Source organism: Sphaeramia orbicularis, chromosome 22 (genome assembly GCF_902148855.1).
Source record: "Sphaeramia orbicularis chromosome 22, fSphaOr1.1, whole genome shotgun sequence".
NCBI classification, from domain to species: Eukaryota; Metazoa; Chordata; class Actinopteri; order Kurtiformes; family Apogonidae; genus Sphaeramia; species Sphaeramia orbicularis.
The window spans coordinates 55,082,521-55,102,708 of NC_043978.1; the positions used below are offsets into that span (position 1 = coordinate 55,082,521).

The 20,188-nt window shown below is 38.3% G+C and overlaps 1 protein-coding gene across 1 annotated transcript; it reads left to right on the forward strand.

Moving 5' to 3' along the window:
• Positions 1–2,062: 2,062 nt before the first annotated feature.
• mapre3a (microtubule-associated protein, RP/EB family, member 3a) lies at positions 2,063–19,977 on the forward strand. Its single transcript, XM_030126975.1, has 7 exons — positions 2,063–2,135; positions 9,134–9,261; positions 9,346–9,491; positions 9,616–9,772; positions 12,604–12,746; positions 15,795–15,947; positions 18,920–19,977. Exons 2-7 carry the CDS (start codon positions 9,141–9,143, stop codon positions 18,986–18,988), a joined length of 789 nt encoding a protein of 262 aa, XP_029982835.1. The 5' UTR covers positions 2,063–2,135; positions 9,134–9,140; the 3' UTR covers positions 18,989–19,977.
• The last annotated feature ends 211 nt before the right edge of the window (positions 19,978–20,188 follow it).

Consider the following 20,188-nt stretch of genomic DNA (forward strand, 5'->3'; position numbering starts at 1 on the left):
CATTTCAGAGATCACATTCAAAAAGGAAAACTGGCCACCAAAAATGAATGTAGTCAATGCAAGCTGGTCGAAGGCCCTGTGCTAGCACAAAGAACAGTGCAAAATATTAGGGACTTTGTTAGAAACTGAGGAATAGCTGCAAAGAGGCAGTCAGAGAAAACAAAGCTTTAAATTCACTGTCAGCCTTTTGTGTTTTTCTTAACACTTGGAGATAGATGAGTCCAAACCAACTGTGTGGAGCCATTTTAAGTTGTTATTTTGTTTTGTCATGTTACGAAGTCTTCTGTTTGTAGAGCAGAATGCTGCTCGGTTTTGCTGTGAAGCAGCAGAAATGTAAAGTCATCCTTAAATACTGGAGGTAATAAAATGTTTGAGTTAAAAGGAATTAAAAAGGCCCTTGTGTTTTTTTGCTGTTAGGCTGTTGGTCAGTGTCACCACTGCATTTTACTGATGTTTTAGATCTATATAGTACATAAATAAATATAAACGTCCTGTTCCTTTAATGCATGGTGCCGTCAGGTCAGTGTGTTTTTATATGTTAATAAAGGGTGATTTAAAAATGACATCATTGTCCCTTTAAAGTCCTGATAGGGTTTTTTTTAGTCCGTGTAAACCACATATTTGTCAAAAAGAGAAATGTCTGCCTAAACCACAATAAAGTTAGGGTGGTGTGTATCCAGTTCTGTAGGGTGTATCTGAAAGCTAAAGTGACCTACATTTTTTTCAGAATTTTTGAAGTGTTTCAGTGCAACTCCTATAGCTCTAGGACCCTGGGAAAGGGTAGTCCACCTAAACCACCACCGGCCTGTTTGGAGAAATTGTCTGGCTAAACCACATAAACCTGTGTGTGTGTGTGTGTGTGTGTGTGTGTGTGTGTGTGTGTGTCGGGGGAGGGGTTGTGGGGGGCCATCAGGACTTTTTGTATATGGGCCCAGAATTTGGTGCTACGGCCCTGTGCACACCTATAAATCCAACTTTTAAATATTATATACTGATTTATTTTTCTGCTCTAATTTGATTTTATTTTTTTAAATCCAGCTCAGTCCTAATCATACAGATCAAATGTTAGAAATAGTGCGTTTTAGGCACACTTGGCAGGCAGATGCTAGTCTGGTCATTGTCTTTTGTTTACAATGTGCACATTTTAGTTGGTGGACAGAATTTTAAAGATCATGCACAAATGAACAACTTTTGAATTCTAACCTTATTTAACCCTTTCATGCATTGTGCTCACTCCAGTGGACAGTTCTTCTCCAGCTGTTCTCTTGTATATTCATAAGTTTTGTTGTTTTAGTTCCATATGAGCCAACACAGTGGACACTTATGCAACATCCCATAATACACTGCAATTCATACCATTACTATAACTTTGCTGTTCTTGATAAACCTGATCTGCAGTAACATGTTTAAGTGTAAATCAGTTATTTGTTAGACAAAAAGAGTTGTTTTCTGCATATTATATGAGGTAATAACTAGCATTGGAGTATGATAAAATGAGAGAAAACATCAAATTAGCAGCCTTAAAAATGTTTTTATTTCATTGTTTTCATTTTCCTTTCTGATATGGGGTTTTAAATACATATCTCTTTACTTAAAAAAATGTAATGCATGGACATTTTTGTAACTCCATGAAAAAAAAAAAAAAAAACTCAATCGCAATTTTTTTTTTTTTTTATGCCAAAGGAGGTATAAAAACACTCCAGACAAAAAAATCTTGACTAAGGTTCTCATAATGCATGCATGAAAGGGTTAAATTGTGAAAAATAATATGAAGTTTTTTTAACACAAAGTTGAAAGTGTGCCTAAAAGGCGCCCCTGGATACCAGAGGGTTCAGGCTCTTAGAATTCCTGCATGAAAGGGTTCAAATGTTTTCAACATTCACCTGTGAAGCCTCTCTTCAGTTCAGGCAGGCCTAAATCCGCGCAGACACATCCTCATCATGTGTCTGAGCTGGAACGGGCCAAAGTCCTATTTATAATGAACCTTTAACAGCATGGAGTCGGGCGCATGCGCGGTAGGCTGTGGATTGTTGCAGACAGGGCGGCCCGTTACCAGGCAGTGCACCGACGGCAGCACCGGGCATTCACACACGGACTCCTGGCAGGCTGAGAGCACCGCAGACCCTCCTCATCCAGTGAGTACCTCCGCCTGTGCTGTCCTGTGTTGTGTTGTGTGTTTGTGTGTTTGTGTGTTGTCCTGCTGTGTGTGGACGGCCTTTTGTTTTTCCCACGCACGCATATTCCCCGTGTGCGCTGACAGTCCGCTGTTCTGGAGGCCTGCAGGGGGGGCAGCGCTGCGGCGTTTTCACACCAACACAGGACCCAGGAAAAAAAAAAACGGCCACATTTATTGTTCTCGGTCCAGGCTGCAAATGTCAGACCCCCCCCCCCCCAGTCCGCTTGATCTCTACGGCGTTATGGACTCTGTTTTTCTTTTCTTTTTTTTTTTTTTTTTTTTGCTGCAGTCATTATCGGAGCTTCTTTACAGGCCTGGCTATTTTTTTTTCCCACTAGGTTGCCTTCCCTCCCAGTCTGTGCAAACCCCCACTTTCTGTCAGAAATCGCAGCCGCTCTGCAGCTGTGTCCCTGTCCGTGTGTTCGGTCTCTGCGCCTTTCTGTGTTCTGATGGTGAGTGCAGGCCAGCCCAGCCTTCTGAGGAGGAGCTGCTGCTGACACACGCACTGCTAACGCTCCATTATTCACTATATTATCACGGCCATTCAGATCCTGTGCGGGTTCCAGCCAGTGTCAGATGGAACGACAGACAGACATTCTGTCTGACATTCAGAAGACAGACAGGTGAGCTTTAAAGGATCCTCCAGCTGTTTGGAAATGGGCCTGTTCACTGCAGAAGATGTCAGGGTGTGAAGTAGCCCACTGACAGGACACCAGCTGAAGGCATGGACAGGAAAAGTTTTTTTTTTTTTTTTTTTAATATATATATATTTGAACAATGAACATCGAACAGTATATGTACATAATAGTATATAACAAACAAGGATAGAAAGTTTCATAATTCACAGAATATTTTACATTATAAATATGTAGAAATACATGTAAGTAAAAACATTAGAAAACAAAAGAAATAAAAAATTAAAATTAAAAAATGTATATATACAATAAAAATAAAAATTGCAACAGGTATAAATAGAAATTATACAAATGAAATACGATTATACACTTGACATATTTTGCTCTTCCTCAAATGGTCTACATAATTGGAAAAAAGGGCTTTGAAAACAGTAATGTTTGGACGCTGATGTGCAGATTTGGAGCAATGAATGTGAAATTTGGCAAAAATAATCAAAAGGTTGATAATATATATTTTTTCTGGAGTTATTTTATCGATTTGTGATAGGCCAAATAACGTGTGTTGAACGTTCAGTTTACATGAAGAGTCAATTTTTGTGTTTATAAAATTATTTAAATCAATCCAAAACATATGTGTGTCGGTGCAATCCCAAATAAATGACATATTGGTTCCTCTGCGTTGCTGCAAAAAGAACAAAGAGTATCAATATTATTTTTTATATTTTATAAACAGGAAAAGTGTACGTCAGAAAAAGGCTGGAGCTGATGAGGAAAGTGCTCACATGTAGACACTGGCGTACTTCTGTTTGAATCTGCCAGAGGATTATGTTCACAACAGACAGTAGTGTTAAAGTCAGAGGCCAACATTAGGTTTGTTGGTTTGGTCAAGTTCTAATGACCACACCTATGTATTTCTTAGTCTCTATTTGACAGTAAAAACAAAAGTTTCAGGGATAACCAGCTCCAAATAGCTGTGAGCCAAAATGGTGGTATTTAGTATTTAGTGTGGCCGCTCTTTGCACTGAACACGTCTTGAACTCTTTTGTTCAGACAATATTAGATTTATTTCAGTAATGGACTCTCTGCACAGCCCCACTACTGCACGAACTTCAGGTAGGTCCTTTATTTCCTGTTTTTCATTATTGGACACACTGACTAATCCAGGTGTGTCTAATTAATCAGTAGTCACAACATGAAGTAGCAGACACACCTGGATTAGTCAGCGTGTCCAATAATGAAAAACAGGAAATAAAAGACCTACCTGAAGTTCAGGCAGTAGTGGGGCTGTGCAGAGGCCATTTTCTAATGGTATACACCAGGTTTTATTCAACATCTCAGATGTTTGTAACTGTTTGTGCTGCTTGTTGTCATGGGATAGTGACTTTAAGCCTTTCATGCACAGTGGTCAGTACAGTGGACAGTTCTACAGCTGCGCTCTTGTTTATTCATGGGTTTGGTTATTTTAGTTTCATATCAGCCAACTCAATACACAATACACACTGACATTGGTAACATTACTGTAACTTGGCTGTTCTTCATAAACCAAATCTAACATGTCTGAGTGTAAATCAATTCCTTGTTATTGTTATTAGACTGTAATTAACAACAAAAGGTTTTTTTTGTTTTGTTTTTTTTGGCATATTATCTCCATGAAGTGACTAGTATTGGAGTTCACTACAAACAAAAAGTTAAGGATATATATATATATATATATATATATATATATATATATATATATATTTTTTTTTTTTTTTTTTTTTTTTTTTTTTTTTTTTTTGTCATGTTTGCCATTTGTAAATAAAACTATATTTGGTCATTAAAAAAATGTGTTTCAATTCAATTCACACACAAAAAAGTAAAAAGCATTGTGCAAAAAATCCCAACTGAAAAAAATTAGCCCCAAACATTTTAAATATCCATAACTTTTTGTTTGTAGTGAATGTTAAAATGTGAGAAAACATCAAATTAGCAGCATTTAATGTTTTTATGTCATAGTTCTCACACAGTATATCAGTAAATACACGTTTCGTTGCTTTAAAAATTAAACGCACATTTTTGCAACTCCATGAAAAATAGCTTCATTTAAAAAAAAAGTAATAATAGTAATAATGTCATTGTTTTTTAAATGCCTAAAGAGGAATAAAGAAAAAAATCTTGATTAACATTCTCATAATTCATACATAAAAGGGTTAAACTTTACAACTAATTTGGTTCAGTTTTCTGTGTCTTGTGAAGCTGTGCACATATTTCCTGGGTTTTCTTGGTGTATCTGAAGAAATGAGAATGAGAAGGAAATATGTATGTTAATTTCAACCCTGCAAAAGCAACAAAGCTAAAAGTGGCCGAAGACTTTTGCACAATACTGTGTCTGTAGATTCAAACTAAAAATAAAGATGCTTCTCGCGGCTGGTGGTGTTCGGTCAGATTGAAGTCAAGGCAACGTCCCAAAAGCCAGCGTCACCACCAGTGTCTGTGGGCTTTGGCACAAGTTTGTGGTAGAACTCTGCTAAAAACAAACACACAAGAAAACAATGGATACCTTTATTAAGACATTTCAAGAAGCGATCCCCTCTCCTCCCCCGTGTGTGTGAGTGTCTTCAGGACTTGATTTATAAGATACCAATAAATTGACCCCTAAAACAAATCCGTGCAGTATCTTTCCTCTGGATGCAATGCCAGAAGACGTCTACTACAGACTAGATGAAGAACCTGCAGAAGGAAACATGGTAGAATTAAAAAGTCCAAATCAAAACATGAAATATAACCTGAAGATGTTTCACGGTGATACGGAACATCGATGGTCGTTTTCCAAGCTTCCCCGTTAAAACACAGTAGAGCTGTAAGGTTGCATTCGATGAAATCTGAGCACTCATTCATAATTACAGCTGTCATTAATGCATCTAAACCTCCCACTTCCCTAAAAACAGCTGTGAGTCGATGAAACCCTGCGTCACATGGTAGAGTTTCTACAGCCCGAAAATCAAATCAAATTTTATTTAATCATTCATTTTCTGAACCCGCTTTATCCTCACTAGGGTCACGGGCGTCTCTTGGAGCCTATCCCAGCTACTTATGGGCGAAGGCGGGGTTCACCCTGGACATGTGACCAGTTCATCACAGACTGAACATATAGAGACAAACACACTGTCACATTCACACCTGTGGACAGTTTAGATTAACCTGTTAACCTATCAGTGCATGTGTTTGGATGGTGGGAGGAGCCAGAGAACCCACGCAGACACAAGGAGAACATGTAAACTGCACACAGAAAGGTCCCACCCCCAAGGACTAAAGGTCCCACCCCCCTGTCGACTGGTGTTGGAATCGAACCCAGGACCTTCTGTCTGTGAGGCACCACTGCACCACCGTGTCGCCCAATTTTTTTTTAATTTAACTTTTTTTTTTCTTTTATATATATAGTGCCAAATCATAACAGCAGTTCTCTCATGACACTTTACATCTACAGTTGGTCCAAACCAGACTGAAGCCAGTTTACAGAAACTAACAGAATCCAACAGGAGTAAACACTAGTGAGAGGAGACAGAGGAAGGAAAAAGGACCTTTAACCTGGAGCAGAACCAGACTGAGGAGGATGGACGAGTGACAGGAGGAGAGAGAGACTGGGGGAGAGGGGGGAAGTAGGGGGAGACACATGGATGCAGTTGATGCACAGAAAACTGAACTAGAACATCTGTGGAACTATGGAATAAACACTATCAAAATGATATAGAGAAGTGAGTGATGACGATGAAGGAGGAGAGAGGCAGGAGCACAGCAGCAGGTCCAGAGATGATCTGGGGAAAACCTGTGAGGCGATAAAGCACAGAGACTCCAGGGAAGAAGTCAAGTCAAATATGAGCAAGGAGTAGATGCGTATATGTGTATATGTGCTGAAGAGCGATTATGACATTTTTGCCCAGTGATGCTAAAACAGATTGTCAAGCACTGTAATTTTAACTACAAAATAAAATGTCCTAATTATAATCCTTGTCAATGTTTACCTCTTACCCTTTGTCAGTATGTGGTGATGCATTTACCTGCATAGACCCTGGCCTTTGTCTCACCCCCCCCACCCCACCCCCACCCCCCCGGTGCTGTATTCAGAGGGTTTCTTTTTTTTTTTTTTTTATTCAGGGGGTTTCTTTCTTTCTTTTTTTATTCAGGGGGTTTCTTTCTTTCTTTTTTTTTATTCAGGGGGTTTCTTTCTTTCTTTTTTTATTCAGGGGGTTTCTTTCTTTCTTTTTTTTTATTCAGGGGGTTTCTTTCTTTCTTTTTTTATTCAGGAGGTTTCTTTCTTTCTTTTTTTTTATTCAGGGGGTTTCTTTCTTTTTTTTTATTCAGGGGGTTTCTTTCTTTCTTTTTTTTTATTCAGGGGGTTTCTTTCTTTCTTTTTTTTTTATTCAGGGGGTTTCTTTCTTTCTTTTTTTTTATTCAGGGGGTTTCTTTCTTTTTTTTTTATTCAGGGGGTTTCTTAGGGGCATGGACCTTTGCCAGCGTGTTGGTATCTCGAGCCAAAAACAGCTTTATGCAACGTATGAAAACAAAATACCTCTTGTACCAGGGCTGTATTTTGAGAACATGGTAGAACAGTTCCACTTTTGCAAAGCTGTGATTATTTGTGATTTAGCATTTAAAAAATGAGAAAAACATTGACAGTTTTGTCTGTCAGCACTTGCTCACCATCAGTGGTCACTTGACCACTGCTGTGCTCTTCCTTGTTTTTTAGAGGAGAGAGAGTTGTCTTTAAGATGCCATGTTCTGGCACCATCTTTCTGTCGTAGGTCAGGACTGTACTTCACTCTTGTGATTAGTCTTTGGACTTGCTACAGTTGACATTTCAGCTGTTACCACCTGGGCTCTTTGGAACTACAAGTGCCCATGTTGGTACCAAAGGCAAAGGGTGAAGCCCGGGGAGGGCAGGCTCATGAGTGAGCCAGTGCCAAATGCTAGCGTACAGACATGGGAAAGTATTGATCACTTCAGCAAGAATTTCTGTTACAAAATCATTTGAAGGCGTTGTTAATGTAACTTACTAGCCTCAACTGCAGTGGAGCTGTGTATCATGAAAAATATGTTGTCATTCCATAACCCCAGCCCTTTAAAGTCCACTTTGGCAGACAAGTGGGCTGTGAGGCCAGGAGTGACAAACTCATTTTAGTTCAGTTCCACATTCACCCCAATATGATCTCCAGTGAGCTGGGCCAGTAAAATAATAACAGTGAAAAAAGTAAAATTGCATTATGATAATATTTACATCTACAATGTTTCCATAAAAATCTGAATAACCTGAACAACTTGAAATGTCTTAAGAAAAACAAATGCAATTTTAACAATATTCTGCCTCAGTTTATCAGATTATCATTTACACATGTGCATTACATCTAACATTACAATTACAAATACACAAAACATTTAGTATCAGGCAGAATATTGGTAAAATTGCATTTACTTCTCTCAAGACATTTCAGATTGTTCATATTTGTTCAGGTTATTCACATTTTTTGTAAAAGGGTAGTTTATTAATGCAAACATTTTCATGTAATTTAGTGTTTTTTCACTAAAACAAAGATAAAATTTGCAGTTTTCATTATTTATAGGTTATTATGTTACTATTTTACCAATGTGACCAAATTGAGATCTAATTGGTCTGTATGTGGAACGAGAATTAAAATGATTTTTACACCATTGGTTGTTAATATCTTCAGTGTAATTCATCCTACGGGCCGGATTGGACCCTTTGGCAGGCCAGATTTGGCCCCCGGGCCACATGTTTGACGCCTGTGTGTTAGGCTAATCATTGCAGTCATAACCTGACATGGCAGACAACGCCTTCTTTTTGCCATAAAATCTTATTTATGGAGGAATAATTTAAGGATGAACCAGCAGGAGATTTAGCAGAGAATCCAAATAATGAAAATTAGTCCAGAATGACTCCTACAAAAAATACTTTAAATATGTTATTATTTCCAGAGAGAAGTCCTGTATAGTAGCAGTAGTGTATATTATCTCTGAATACTACCTTCTATAAAATGGAAACAGAAGAGGGCAAAAAAATAAATAAATAAATCTGACCTGCTGGAGGCATAACATACTCTGCAGATATGACTCATTGTAAGGCAACTCAGAAACAACAATACTAATTTTTACAGGATTACACATGAATAAAAACATTAGCATGAATATTATATTACATTTCATCGTTAGGTCCTCCTGAATCCCTCCAAATCATAAACATTAGTCCATTAACGTTCTGCTAAATTCAACAGATGAATGAATAAACACGCTGACTGGGAATGACTGCTTTCTGTGTCTGATGTTCCAGGTAGGGGATGGCAGTGAATGTGTACGCCACATCTGTGTCCATTGACAACCTCAGCCGACATGACATGCTGGCGTGGGTCAACGATTCTTTGCATCTCACTTACACCAAGATTGAACAGCTTTGTTCAGGTAAGGCTGAAGAGGGTGGAGCCTGTGGGCTTCAAAGTTATTCCTGCTTTTCCGGTCTAAAACCTGTGTCTTTGTGTTTTCCAGGAGCTGCATATTGCCAGTTCATGGACATGTTGTTTCCAGGTTGCATCCTTCTGAAGAAGGTTAAATTTCAAGCCAAGTTGGAGCATGAATTTATACACAACTTCAAAGTTCTTCAGGCAGCTTTTAAACGGATGAGTGTTGACAAAGTCAGAATCTCTTTCTTACAGAATTATTCAGTACATTCTGCATTTTTGGTCATGTTTAACACAGTTTTCTGTGTCATTTTCCTACTTTTGTACCATGCAACCATTTCTTGTTTTCACTCTTCAGATAATTCCTGTAGAAAAGCTCGTTAAAGGGAAGTTCCAGGACAACTTTGAATTTGTACAGTGGTTCAAGAAGTTCTTCGATGCCAACTACGACGGGAAGGAGTACGACCCTCTAATAGCCAGACAGGGGCAGGATGTTGCCCCTCCCCCCAACCCAGGTGATCACTTTATCCACAAACCAAAGAGAAACCCAGGTAACCAAATAGTTCTGCTTTTGCTGCACGGTCTTGCTGAGCTTTGGATGGCTCAAAGTGCTCCCTGCAAGCAAGTGGTGTGAGCAGCACGATTCACAGAATAACTGCTGGCATCTGAGGCCCCGTTCAGACCTGGCATTAATACGCATCCTGAGTGATCCGATCAGGATTTGTATCGGATCACTCAGGATGCATTTGGAGGTGGTCTAGGAGGCATGTGTCCTAAATACTCAGTGGACATCATCTGTGTAAGTGGAAGTCAGTGGGTGTTTTTAAAGACATTTCAAAACTTAAAAAAGCCCATGCAGATATTTTGCGGGTGTATCATAGGTGGAGGGCTTCTGAGGAAACCAGAACAGTGTCCTGCACCTTTTTTTTTTCCACTGTGACAAAATACAGTATTTATATTTCAAATAATGAGACAGAAATTCACAGACATATTTTGAAGATATCTTGAAGATTGAATCATCATGAAAGAATATGTCTAAGACAATCAATAAAACAACTACAGTAGAATGGTCAGAGTTGTCATATCAATAAATATAGTGTACTGGTTGATTGTTCTCCCCGTGTCTGTGTGGGTTTTCTCTGGCTCCTCCCACCATCCAAACACATGCACTGATAGGTTAATGGGTTAATCTAAATCGTCCATAGGTGTGAATGTGACAGTGATTGTTTGTCTGTATATGTTCAGTCTGTGATGAACTGGTCACATGTCCAGGGTGAACCCCGCCTTCACCCAGAAGTAGCTGGGATAGGCTCCTAGTGACCCAAGTGACCCTAGTGAGGATAAAGTGGGTTCAGAAAATGAATGAATGAATGAATGAATGGTTGATTCATTAACCTCATCAACTGATGAAGTGAGTAACGGGTAAGAAAATGCTGTGTGTTTTAACGTGCTGGCACTGTGAATTAAATCTGAAAAGAAGCATTTTAACGTCGTCTGTTAAACCAGTGACAGCATGCACTACATCAGGGGTCACCAGTCCTGGTCCTCGAGGGCTGGTATCCTGCTTGTTTTAGATGTATCCCTCTTCCAACACACCTGATTCAAACCATAAGCCTATGATCAAGCTCTGCAGAAGCCTGAAAACGACTGTCAGGAAATATCTAAAACATGCAGGATACCGGCCCTCGAGGACCAGGACTGGTGACCCTGCACTACATTGTAGTTTATGGGGGATTTTTCATTAATAGTTGCCTCCAAATGGATATTAATGTCCTATTTACATATCACATCTTTATGTGATATGTAAATAGGAGGAGGAGGAGCAGAGAGGAGGTCAGACAGGAGGAGAAGCAAACAGAGGCTCAGCGTATCATGCCGAGTCTCCCAGTAGTCTAAGTCTGTAGCAGCAGAAGCAGCCTGAGTCACCCTAACTATGAGCTTTATCAAAAAGGAAAGTTTTCAGCCTACTGTGAAACATAGAGGCAAGACTGCTGGGCAGTCTCAGCTGATGAGCCTCACCTTTAACAAGGAAAAACACTCATCAAAAAATATTCATTCAATGGCCACAGCATTATTAAATAGTCCAGATGTACTGATGTAAGTGTGTACAAATGTCAGAGGAAGGATTCTCCACAGATCTGTACTACTGTATATGAGTATCGATGACATTCGGTTGTGACAGGGACTTTGCTGTTCGTAGTGATTGAAATTCTGTGGTGAGAGGTGTATCACAACGGTCTAAAATGTATCACATATCGTAATTCCTTTGACAGGTGATCGAAGTGTTCGTGCCTTGAAGAAGACGTTAAATTGACAGGGATGCATTAAGTATCCAGTGTTGACCTCATGTGGGATCTGTGTTTCTGCCTCTGGAATTCAACACTGTCACATGAGTGGAAACTATGAATTAGTATTTCAAGCAGGGAAGTAAGATCTGAGACCTAAAGCGATCACTCATGATGCATTTAGAGACATGCCGATGCAAGGAGGAAACAGGCTTTCCACTCTCGGTCCGCACACTCAGGACACTTGTTAATGCCAGGTCTGAACAGGGCCTTCGATCCATTTCACTGCCCAGCATTCACAATCAACATGGCGCCATGGAGATGTGACTGAGTCACTGGTGAGTTTGGACTAATCACTTCAGTGAATCATAGGATGCAGCAGTGGTGGGGTTGATTAACAAACACTGAAAACTCGCATCATGCAACATACAAAATGAGCTCTTTTTACATCAGTGTGGTGCATCATTCAGGTGATGCAGCGCTGATCCAGCTCTATCTTGGATTGATCAATAAGACAGTTTCTCATTTAACTAACAACAATAAGCCTGACTGGCCTCGTTCTGTCTCTGTGAAAGCTTTCTGCTTGAAATCAAATCAAATTTCAAATCAAATCAAATGCTAGCCAACGATCTACTTGGACTCATAGTGGGTCATACGCCTGCAGTGTGGTCAGACGAGGGCAGAGTGACTGCGTTATTTTGGAACTGGCATGTTTTGTCTGAGTTTATTGAAAACCCCTCTGCTGAAGCACTTATAGAGGTTTGGCATGATGCAGGGCTTCCTTTTAGCTTTGAATTATGACATTTATATATTTTAACAGATGGATTCATAATTTGGCTTTCTTAAAATAACTCATATATCACATATATACTGACAATCAAACAGAGTCTTTTCTGTAGAGTAATTTGGAAGTCACAACATGAAGCTACATGTACGCAAAGACATCCGCTCTCTATAATGTGCTATATCCATCGCCATGAATGCTATGACGCTTACACAAATACAGTAAGTCCTTTCTTATTTCAATATTTAACCTCCCCGATCATCTTTGACCGTTCTAGGACCACAGAGGACATCTCCAACAGTTCCCAAAAACATGCCAACACCGCAGCGAGTCCAACACAACACTCCAGCCTTGAGGAAGAACCCGTCTTTGTCTAGAAACGGAGGCAGTGATGCTGAGATCATGGAGCTAAATCAACAGGTAGGGTTACAATGAGAGGCAAGAGAGCGGAGCTGTGCTTAAAAATGCTGATAAAAGATGCTGTGGACTGCTGCTAGGACACATTTAAGTACGTCTACTTAACTGAACTCTTAGTTCTATTTTATACAAATTAAAACTATTTTCTCAGTTTCATTACAATTTTGAATATCTCACAAATGACAGTTTTTCATCTCCTTCCAGTGAAAACCACATAACTCTAAATTTGGATTTTGAATGTTAATGATAAACTGAAGTACAGACAGAATAAGACATTTCAACAAACTGTTGGCACTGGCTGTGATAACGGCCGGATGGTGCTTTTTGGCTTCTCAACTGGAATAACTGATTTTGAGGACAGAAGGCAGCTCTTGTCCAGTGCAGCGTCCCAGACCTGCATGAGATCTCCCAAGACCAACATCAAATATTCATTTTCATATCTGTTCTTCTTTGCAGTTCATATATGTGTTTGAATACAGAATATTCACTGACAGCCCTGCATGTCATGTCAAAGTGGGAAACGTATAAATCCAACATTGATCACTACCTGAGTTAATTAGCGGGCTCGCTGACATCCTGTAAGAATTTTGCTGTCAGCCTGATCCCAGTCCAGGTACCAGAAAGGGTGCACATAGAGATAAAAATAATACTGCTCTATCCAAAAATCAGACAGGTCATTTTATTTGTCTGATATTTCTCTTTTAAAGTCCTAAATCTGTGTGTATTCTGGTGTCTCCTCTAAATGTGTCAGGCTTGTACCCCTGTCAGATCACACATTCTTGGCTGTACGGACACTCCAGCCTAATAGCCTCCATATTTAATGCCTACACACATATACAAATGTTTCAGACCTCAGCAGAATCATGCATTGTTTCTTGCATAGATGTGGTGTCCAAAGCATGCCTGCTGAAAAATTCCATATATTGACAGAAACAGTCAAATCAGAGCCACATATTTAGAATGTGGTGTACGGACACTACTGGTGTACGGACTCTAGCAGATGTGAATGGAAATGTGTCTGAGCACATGGTGGCATCTGTGTTCCATCTGGAACTAAGTCTTCTGGTACAGGAGGACACAAACATGTGGAACCAGTGAGAACAGTAGATCTGTAAGGCATAGAGTCCAGATTAGTGATGGAAGTATATTGGTGTACGGACACTCCAGGAATTTGGGTGAACAACGCACCATTGAAAACATGCGCTTCCATGTAAACATCCGTTTGACACATTGTTCCCAAATGTTGTGCAGCATACCAGGGAGCAGAGCCACATCTGTCTAGTTGTGCAGATTTAGTCCTAATAATACTGAAAGAACAGGTTCCCATTCTATTATTCCAATTAAAGGGCTGGAAAAGAAGGGGTTAACAACAAAATGGTGGATTGTCTTAAGACTGAAAATAAGAATTGATAATCAAACAGCTGTTCAACACAAAGGATCAATAAATGAAAAACAATGTGATGTGTGTATTTGGAATAAAAACGACACAGGAGTTGAGTAGGAATTATTTATTGTGTTCCAAACATTATGGACAATCATTTTGCTCTCTTATAACAATCAAATTGTGCCCACGTTTTCACACTCATTGGGTCGACATTTGATCAGTTTTGATCCGGTTTTCTTCAAATTTGGAGGATTGACAGATCTAGTAATAAGATGGACAAAGAAACGTTTAGGGAATGGTTTTGGGGGGATCTGTTTGGAATACTGATGAATAACTGATGCAAATATACATGTACACCTGGATTGTGATCAGGCCGTATTGTGTGTGTAAAATGGGTAAAATGTAGAGACCAAATTTCCATACGAGGATAATATAGCAAAATATCCGTTAACCTTATCTGCTTCCAGTGTTTCACCAGAAAATGCACTGGTACAAAGCTTAAAACATGCACTTTTGTTTTTTCCTTTTTTTTTTTTAGAGATATGTGGTTCTCACAGGACAACCACGCTACAAACTTATGATGATCTTGTAGAATTTGGTGCATTGCTGTAAATCAGGGCTGTCAAACTCATTTTAGTTCAGGGGCCAGATTCAGCTAAATTTGATCTGCAGTGGGCTGAACCAGTAAAATAATAACGTAATAATATATAAATAATGTCAACTCCAAACTTTTCTCTATGTTTTAGGGCGAAAAAAGTTAATTTTATATTATGAAAAGGTTTACATCTGCAAACTATCCTTTCAAAAGATGTGAATAACATGAACAAACTGAAAAAATAAGTTTAATTTTAACAATATTTTTTGCCTCAGTTTATCATTTCCACATGTTCATTAGAACTGACAGATCACAGTGGATCTACAAACACACAAAACATTTAATAACAGACAGAACAGTGTTAAAATTGTACTTACTCCTCTTAAGATATTTCAGGTTGTTCATATTTGTTCAGGTTATTCACATTTTTTGTAAAATTATACTTTGTTTTAGTGTAAATACATGAAAATATTTACATTTACAAAGAGAAACATGGAGTTGTCATTATTTCTCTGTTATTCTGATAGTATTTGACTGGTCCTGCCCACTGGAGATTGAATTGGTCTGAATGTGGAACCTGAACTAAAAGGATTGTTAATATTTTAGTGTAATTTTTGCATTTCACAAATTCATCCCAGGGCCGGACTGGACCCTTTGGCGGGCCGGATTCGGCCCCCGGGCCGCATGTTTGACACCTGTGTTGTAGATTAAACTACCAAGAGTTTAATAAGTTGTTCAAATGAGACCAAATATAAATCTGTACAGCAGTAAAAAGGAACATGCATATGAATGCAGCAGAAAAAATTAAGTCTAAAACAGCAGCACTTTAAGGACATTTTGCTAACATATTTTGCTGACACTTGAACTTAAATACAGGGTTTAAATGTGTTCTACCAGCTTTGCTTTAAATGCTGTACATTTGATTTTCAGTTTTATGTCGTGTTATGTCCTGAGCATCTGAAAAGTAAAACTGCTTTAGTAGACTTCTTCATGTTTTTTATGAGTAAAGTAAAGTAAATGCAGGTTTTCTAAGTGTTCTGGAGTTAACCTGACTTTTTCTGTCCTTTATAAGTTGATGGAGTTGAAGCTGACCGTAGACGGACTAGAGAAGGAGAGAGACTTCTACTTTAGCAAACTACGGGACATTGAGCTGATCTGCCAGGAACATGAAAGTGAAAACAACCCCATCCTCAGCAGGATAATTGACATTCTTTACGCAACAGAGGTACCTACCTGTCTTCACAACTACACAACACAGGGTGCACCGCATGGAAGGGAAGTATATTGCAGAGAGCTGTTTGACAAGCAAAGGATTTTCCAGTTTTCCAGCTGAATTTTCATTTGAACAGTTACTACAGAGATTCTGTCTGTGTAGCTAGGCTTAGTCTGGGTCACAGGATGTACTCTGGGGGAAGAATCGTGCTAATCAGTGACTTTCATTCCTGAAGTGGTTGACTTTTTTCTGCAAGTACTGGACCAGCTTTGAAAAAAGCCATGGTGACAAAAGAACCACATTTGGCACAGTGACTCACCATGGGGATACGTAGGGAATGGTCATGTCAAAATCCCAGATGGCTGACTTAACCCTCTGGTATCCAGGTGTGCTTTTTAGGCACACTTTGCACTTCGTGTTAAAAAACTTCATATTATTTTTCACAATTTAAATCAGGTTAGAATTCAAAAGTTGTTCATTTGTGCATGATCTTTAAAATTCTGTCCACCAACTCAAATGTGCACATTGTAAACAAAAGAAAATGACCAGACTAGCATCTGTCTGCCAAGTGTGCATAAAACGCACTATTTCTAACATTTGATCTGTATGATTAGGACTGAGCTGGATTTACAAAAATAAAATCAAATTAGAGCAGAAAAATAAATCAATATATAATATGTAATAGTTTGATTTGTAGGTGTGCATTTTACGCACACTTGGTGACAGATGCTAGTATTTTTGAACATTTGACCTAGCGCCAAAAATAATAATGCAAATTAACCGATGTTGGAGTTAATCAGTGACATATGCCAGGATGAAAAAATCTAATAATATGTGATCCACTTTTTATGTAGTATATTGGAGAAAAAAAAAGTGTGTGTGTTTTTTACATCCAAAACAATTATTTGTTTACAAACACGGCATTTAAAGGGTTAAAAAATGTGACAATTATTGAGTATTTGGTATTTTTATTTACGGCTCAAGTTGATGAAATAGAAAAAAAGTGTAAAAGAATTAAAAACAAACTGTATGAATTTTTTTTGACATTATTCCACAAGTGTGTGAAAAAGGCACACTTGGTGCTTAGTAAGGGCCTTGGTGGACAGGATACCAGAGGGTTAACTGTCAGCAGTAGATTTCTTGTGGGTAAATGGAGGTTTTTTTTAGTAAGCTTGGTCTATTTTTACATTGTAAAATGGGTATATATTTCAATATGTTTTCGTTAATTAGGTCAGTCAGGTACATTTATTGGTCAAACTCATGTTTTCCTAATAGTGGGTCTGCTTTGAGTCCACAGATCAGGGCTGTCAAACTCATTTTAATTCAGGAGCCACATACAGCCGAATATTTTATAAAGTGGGCCGGACCAGTCAAATAATCTAAATAATAGGATAACAGTTTATAGATAATGTCAACTCCAAAGTTTGCTCTATGTTTTTGAGTGAAAAAAAAAAAAGGTCAAATTCCGTAATGAAAATGTTTACATCTACGAAGTGTACTTGAACACAACATGAACAAATAGGAACTTGAAAATTCTTTAAAAAAAAAAAAAAAAAAGCACAATTTGAACATCATTATGCCTTAGTTTATCATTTATACATGTACATTATAACTTACAGATCACAGTGGATCTACAAATACACAAAACATTTAGTAACAGGCAGAATGTTAGTAAAATTAGAATACTGCTAAGACATTTCAGGTTATTCACATTTTTTTGTAAAAGGCTAGTCTGTAAATGTAAATATTTTTGTGTAATTTTAACTCTTAAAAACTGAAATGAAGAGACAAAATTGCTGTTTTCATTATTTACAGGTTATTATGATAGTATTTTACTGGTCTGACCCACTTTAGATTGAATTGATGTAAAATTATTCTAATATCCTTGATTGTTAATGTCTTTAGTGTAACTTTTGCATTTCACAAATTAATCCCGCGGGCTGGATTGGACCCTTTGGCGGGTGGTTTTGGCCCCCGGGCCTCTAGGGATGTAACGATATGAAAATTTCATATCGCTATTGTGACCAAAATTATCACAGTTATCATTATTATTGTGGTATTGTTGAAATTGTGCTCAAAATGTTCAAAAAGTACTGATCCACACACTGAAAGAATTTAACCAAGTTGTATTTTGAAAAAAACAAAAAACAAAATAAAATAATAGGTACAATGTACCTTCTGAGTCTATTTTGTCCGTTTTTCAGTCCTTTTGATTTGGCCTTTATATACTATAGAAACAAATGTTTACTATACCCATGTTTGAGATCTGTTTTTTCAGCACAACTTCATCTATATCATTTGTCTATTATTTTTTCACTTTAACCTACTATAAAAACATAAAAGGACAAAAAACACAAAGAAAATATAAAATCTAATTTGAAAAATGTATATAATTTATTGCATAAATAACACACAGATGCTTAACAAACCTTTTCACAGACTTTAAAAGTGAATATTGGTTCCAAATATTAGGTATAGAAAATTAAAATTGTAATCAATTCAAACTATACTCAAGTATTTGACATAAAAGCAGATCTGTACATCGGCGTTTTCTCCGGAAAACTGTGGTAATCAAACACGGTTATCATGAGAATTAGAATTGAAACGGTAATACCAACCGTCTGTAATTTCACCGCCGTTTATCGTTATAGCGGTAATGGTTACATCCCTACGGGCCGCATGTTTGTCACCTGTGCCATGGATCTTTTGTTTACTACATCGGCCTGTATTGTTTACATTTTGCTTATTTTTTAAATTTATTTGTCAGAACACATTACTGTCTCCCTTATTATTATTTTTATGTAATCTTCTGCTGCTCACTTTAACTACCTGTGGATTCATTAGCTGCATTTTCTCCCTCTATTACACCAGGAACACCACCTTTTTAAATTTCTTGACCTCATATTTGTATTTGTTTATTATTATTATCCTGATAAAAACCTGATCAGTGTGGTTAAAACACCTGCTATCTTCTTTTTTCTCAGGAGGGTTTTGCACCTCCAGAGGACGACGACCTTGATGAACAAGCTCACCTGGACCAGGATGAATACTGAACCTTTCATCTCCCTCCTTCTCCTCCTCTTCTGTGACATCTGTTTTTTTTTCTCCTTCTGGCCTCATTTGTTTTCTACTCTCTGCACGCTCTCTACAAATACCCATCATTACCCCTGCTCTCTGAAGGTCTTTTCTTTGTCAGACATCTATCTCTCTGCTCCCTCCCCCCATTCCCCCTCCGGCCGTCCTCGTACCGTTCACAATTACTCCGTTCTGTCGTTGGTTTCTCCTCCTGGCCTCCACTGACACAGTAACAACAGTAATGTACGACATATCCCACTTATTTCAGCATGAGTAACACAGAAAATTGAGCCGAGCCCGTCATGGAGGTAGAACATAAGTCTGTAAATACTACTGATATTATGATTTCTGAGAGAACAATGTCTTTGCTCTTTAAGGAGTTATTTATTTGCCTTTGGTGCACTGTTCTATACTTCCATTAGACCACAGACCACCGCTGCTCCAATGTGCCATTCGGACACTCCCAGAGCTACTAAAAACTGTAACTGAAGTGACTTTTTAATAACAATTTCTTATTTATTTAATTTATATTTCATTTAGATGACCTTTCTGTAGCAGAATCGGTGCAAAAACCTACTGTATGTTAATACTAACAAACCGATGCCCTGTGTTATTTCAGTTAAGGTTTGTGCTCGAGGCATTTTGGTTTTTGTACCAGTGGGTCCATGGCATGTAGAAACTCTGAAGGACAGACTTGGCTGTAATAATGACTGGAGGCATACGATCAGTGCTCAGCGATTATTCATTATAGATCCGCAACATGTCTGAGCACAAGAATGTTAGCACACTGACCGTGAATGAGTGATATTTGCTAAATGTACTTTGCGTGGAGATTTTTGTGTGACGTCACACGATCTCAGTTAATTGCCGTTGTATCTTTTATGCCGACATGCAGTAGTAGCCCACGACTTAAAGAGTTAGAGGTGGGCCGCCTCCTCCGCACTGACAACGTGGTTTTACATTGTAGGGTAGGGTGGTCCAAACCATTTTTTTTTCAGATTCTCTGTATTCGAACCCTGGATTTGGTTCCATATCTGGCCAAATTACTTCTTCCAAATTTTATAGAAATTAATTAACCCTTTCATGCATGAATTATAAAAACCTTAATCAAGATTTTTTTCCTCAGTGTTTTTATTCCTCTTTTAGCATGAAAAAAAATTATGCAATTGATTTTTCAC

Excerpts from the sequence above, each read along its gene's own strand:
- mapre3a (XM_030126975.1), top strand. The coding sequence starts at position 9,141 with ATGGCAGTGAATGTGTACGCCACATCTGTGTCCATTGACAACCTCAGC. Across the intron at positions 9,492-9,615 it reads AACGGATGAGTGTTGACAAA|ATAATTCCTGTAGAAAAGCT; the intron begins GTCAGAATCTCT and ends TTCACTCTTCAG. Across the intron at positions 12,747-15,794 it reads TCATGGAGCTAAATCAACAG|TTGATGGAGTTGAAGCTGAC; the intron begins GTAGGGTTACAA and ends GTCCTTTATAAG.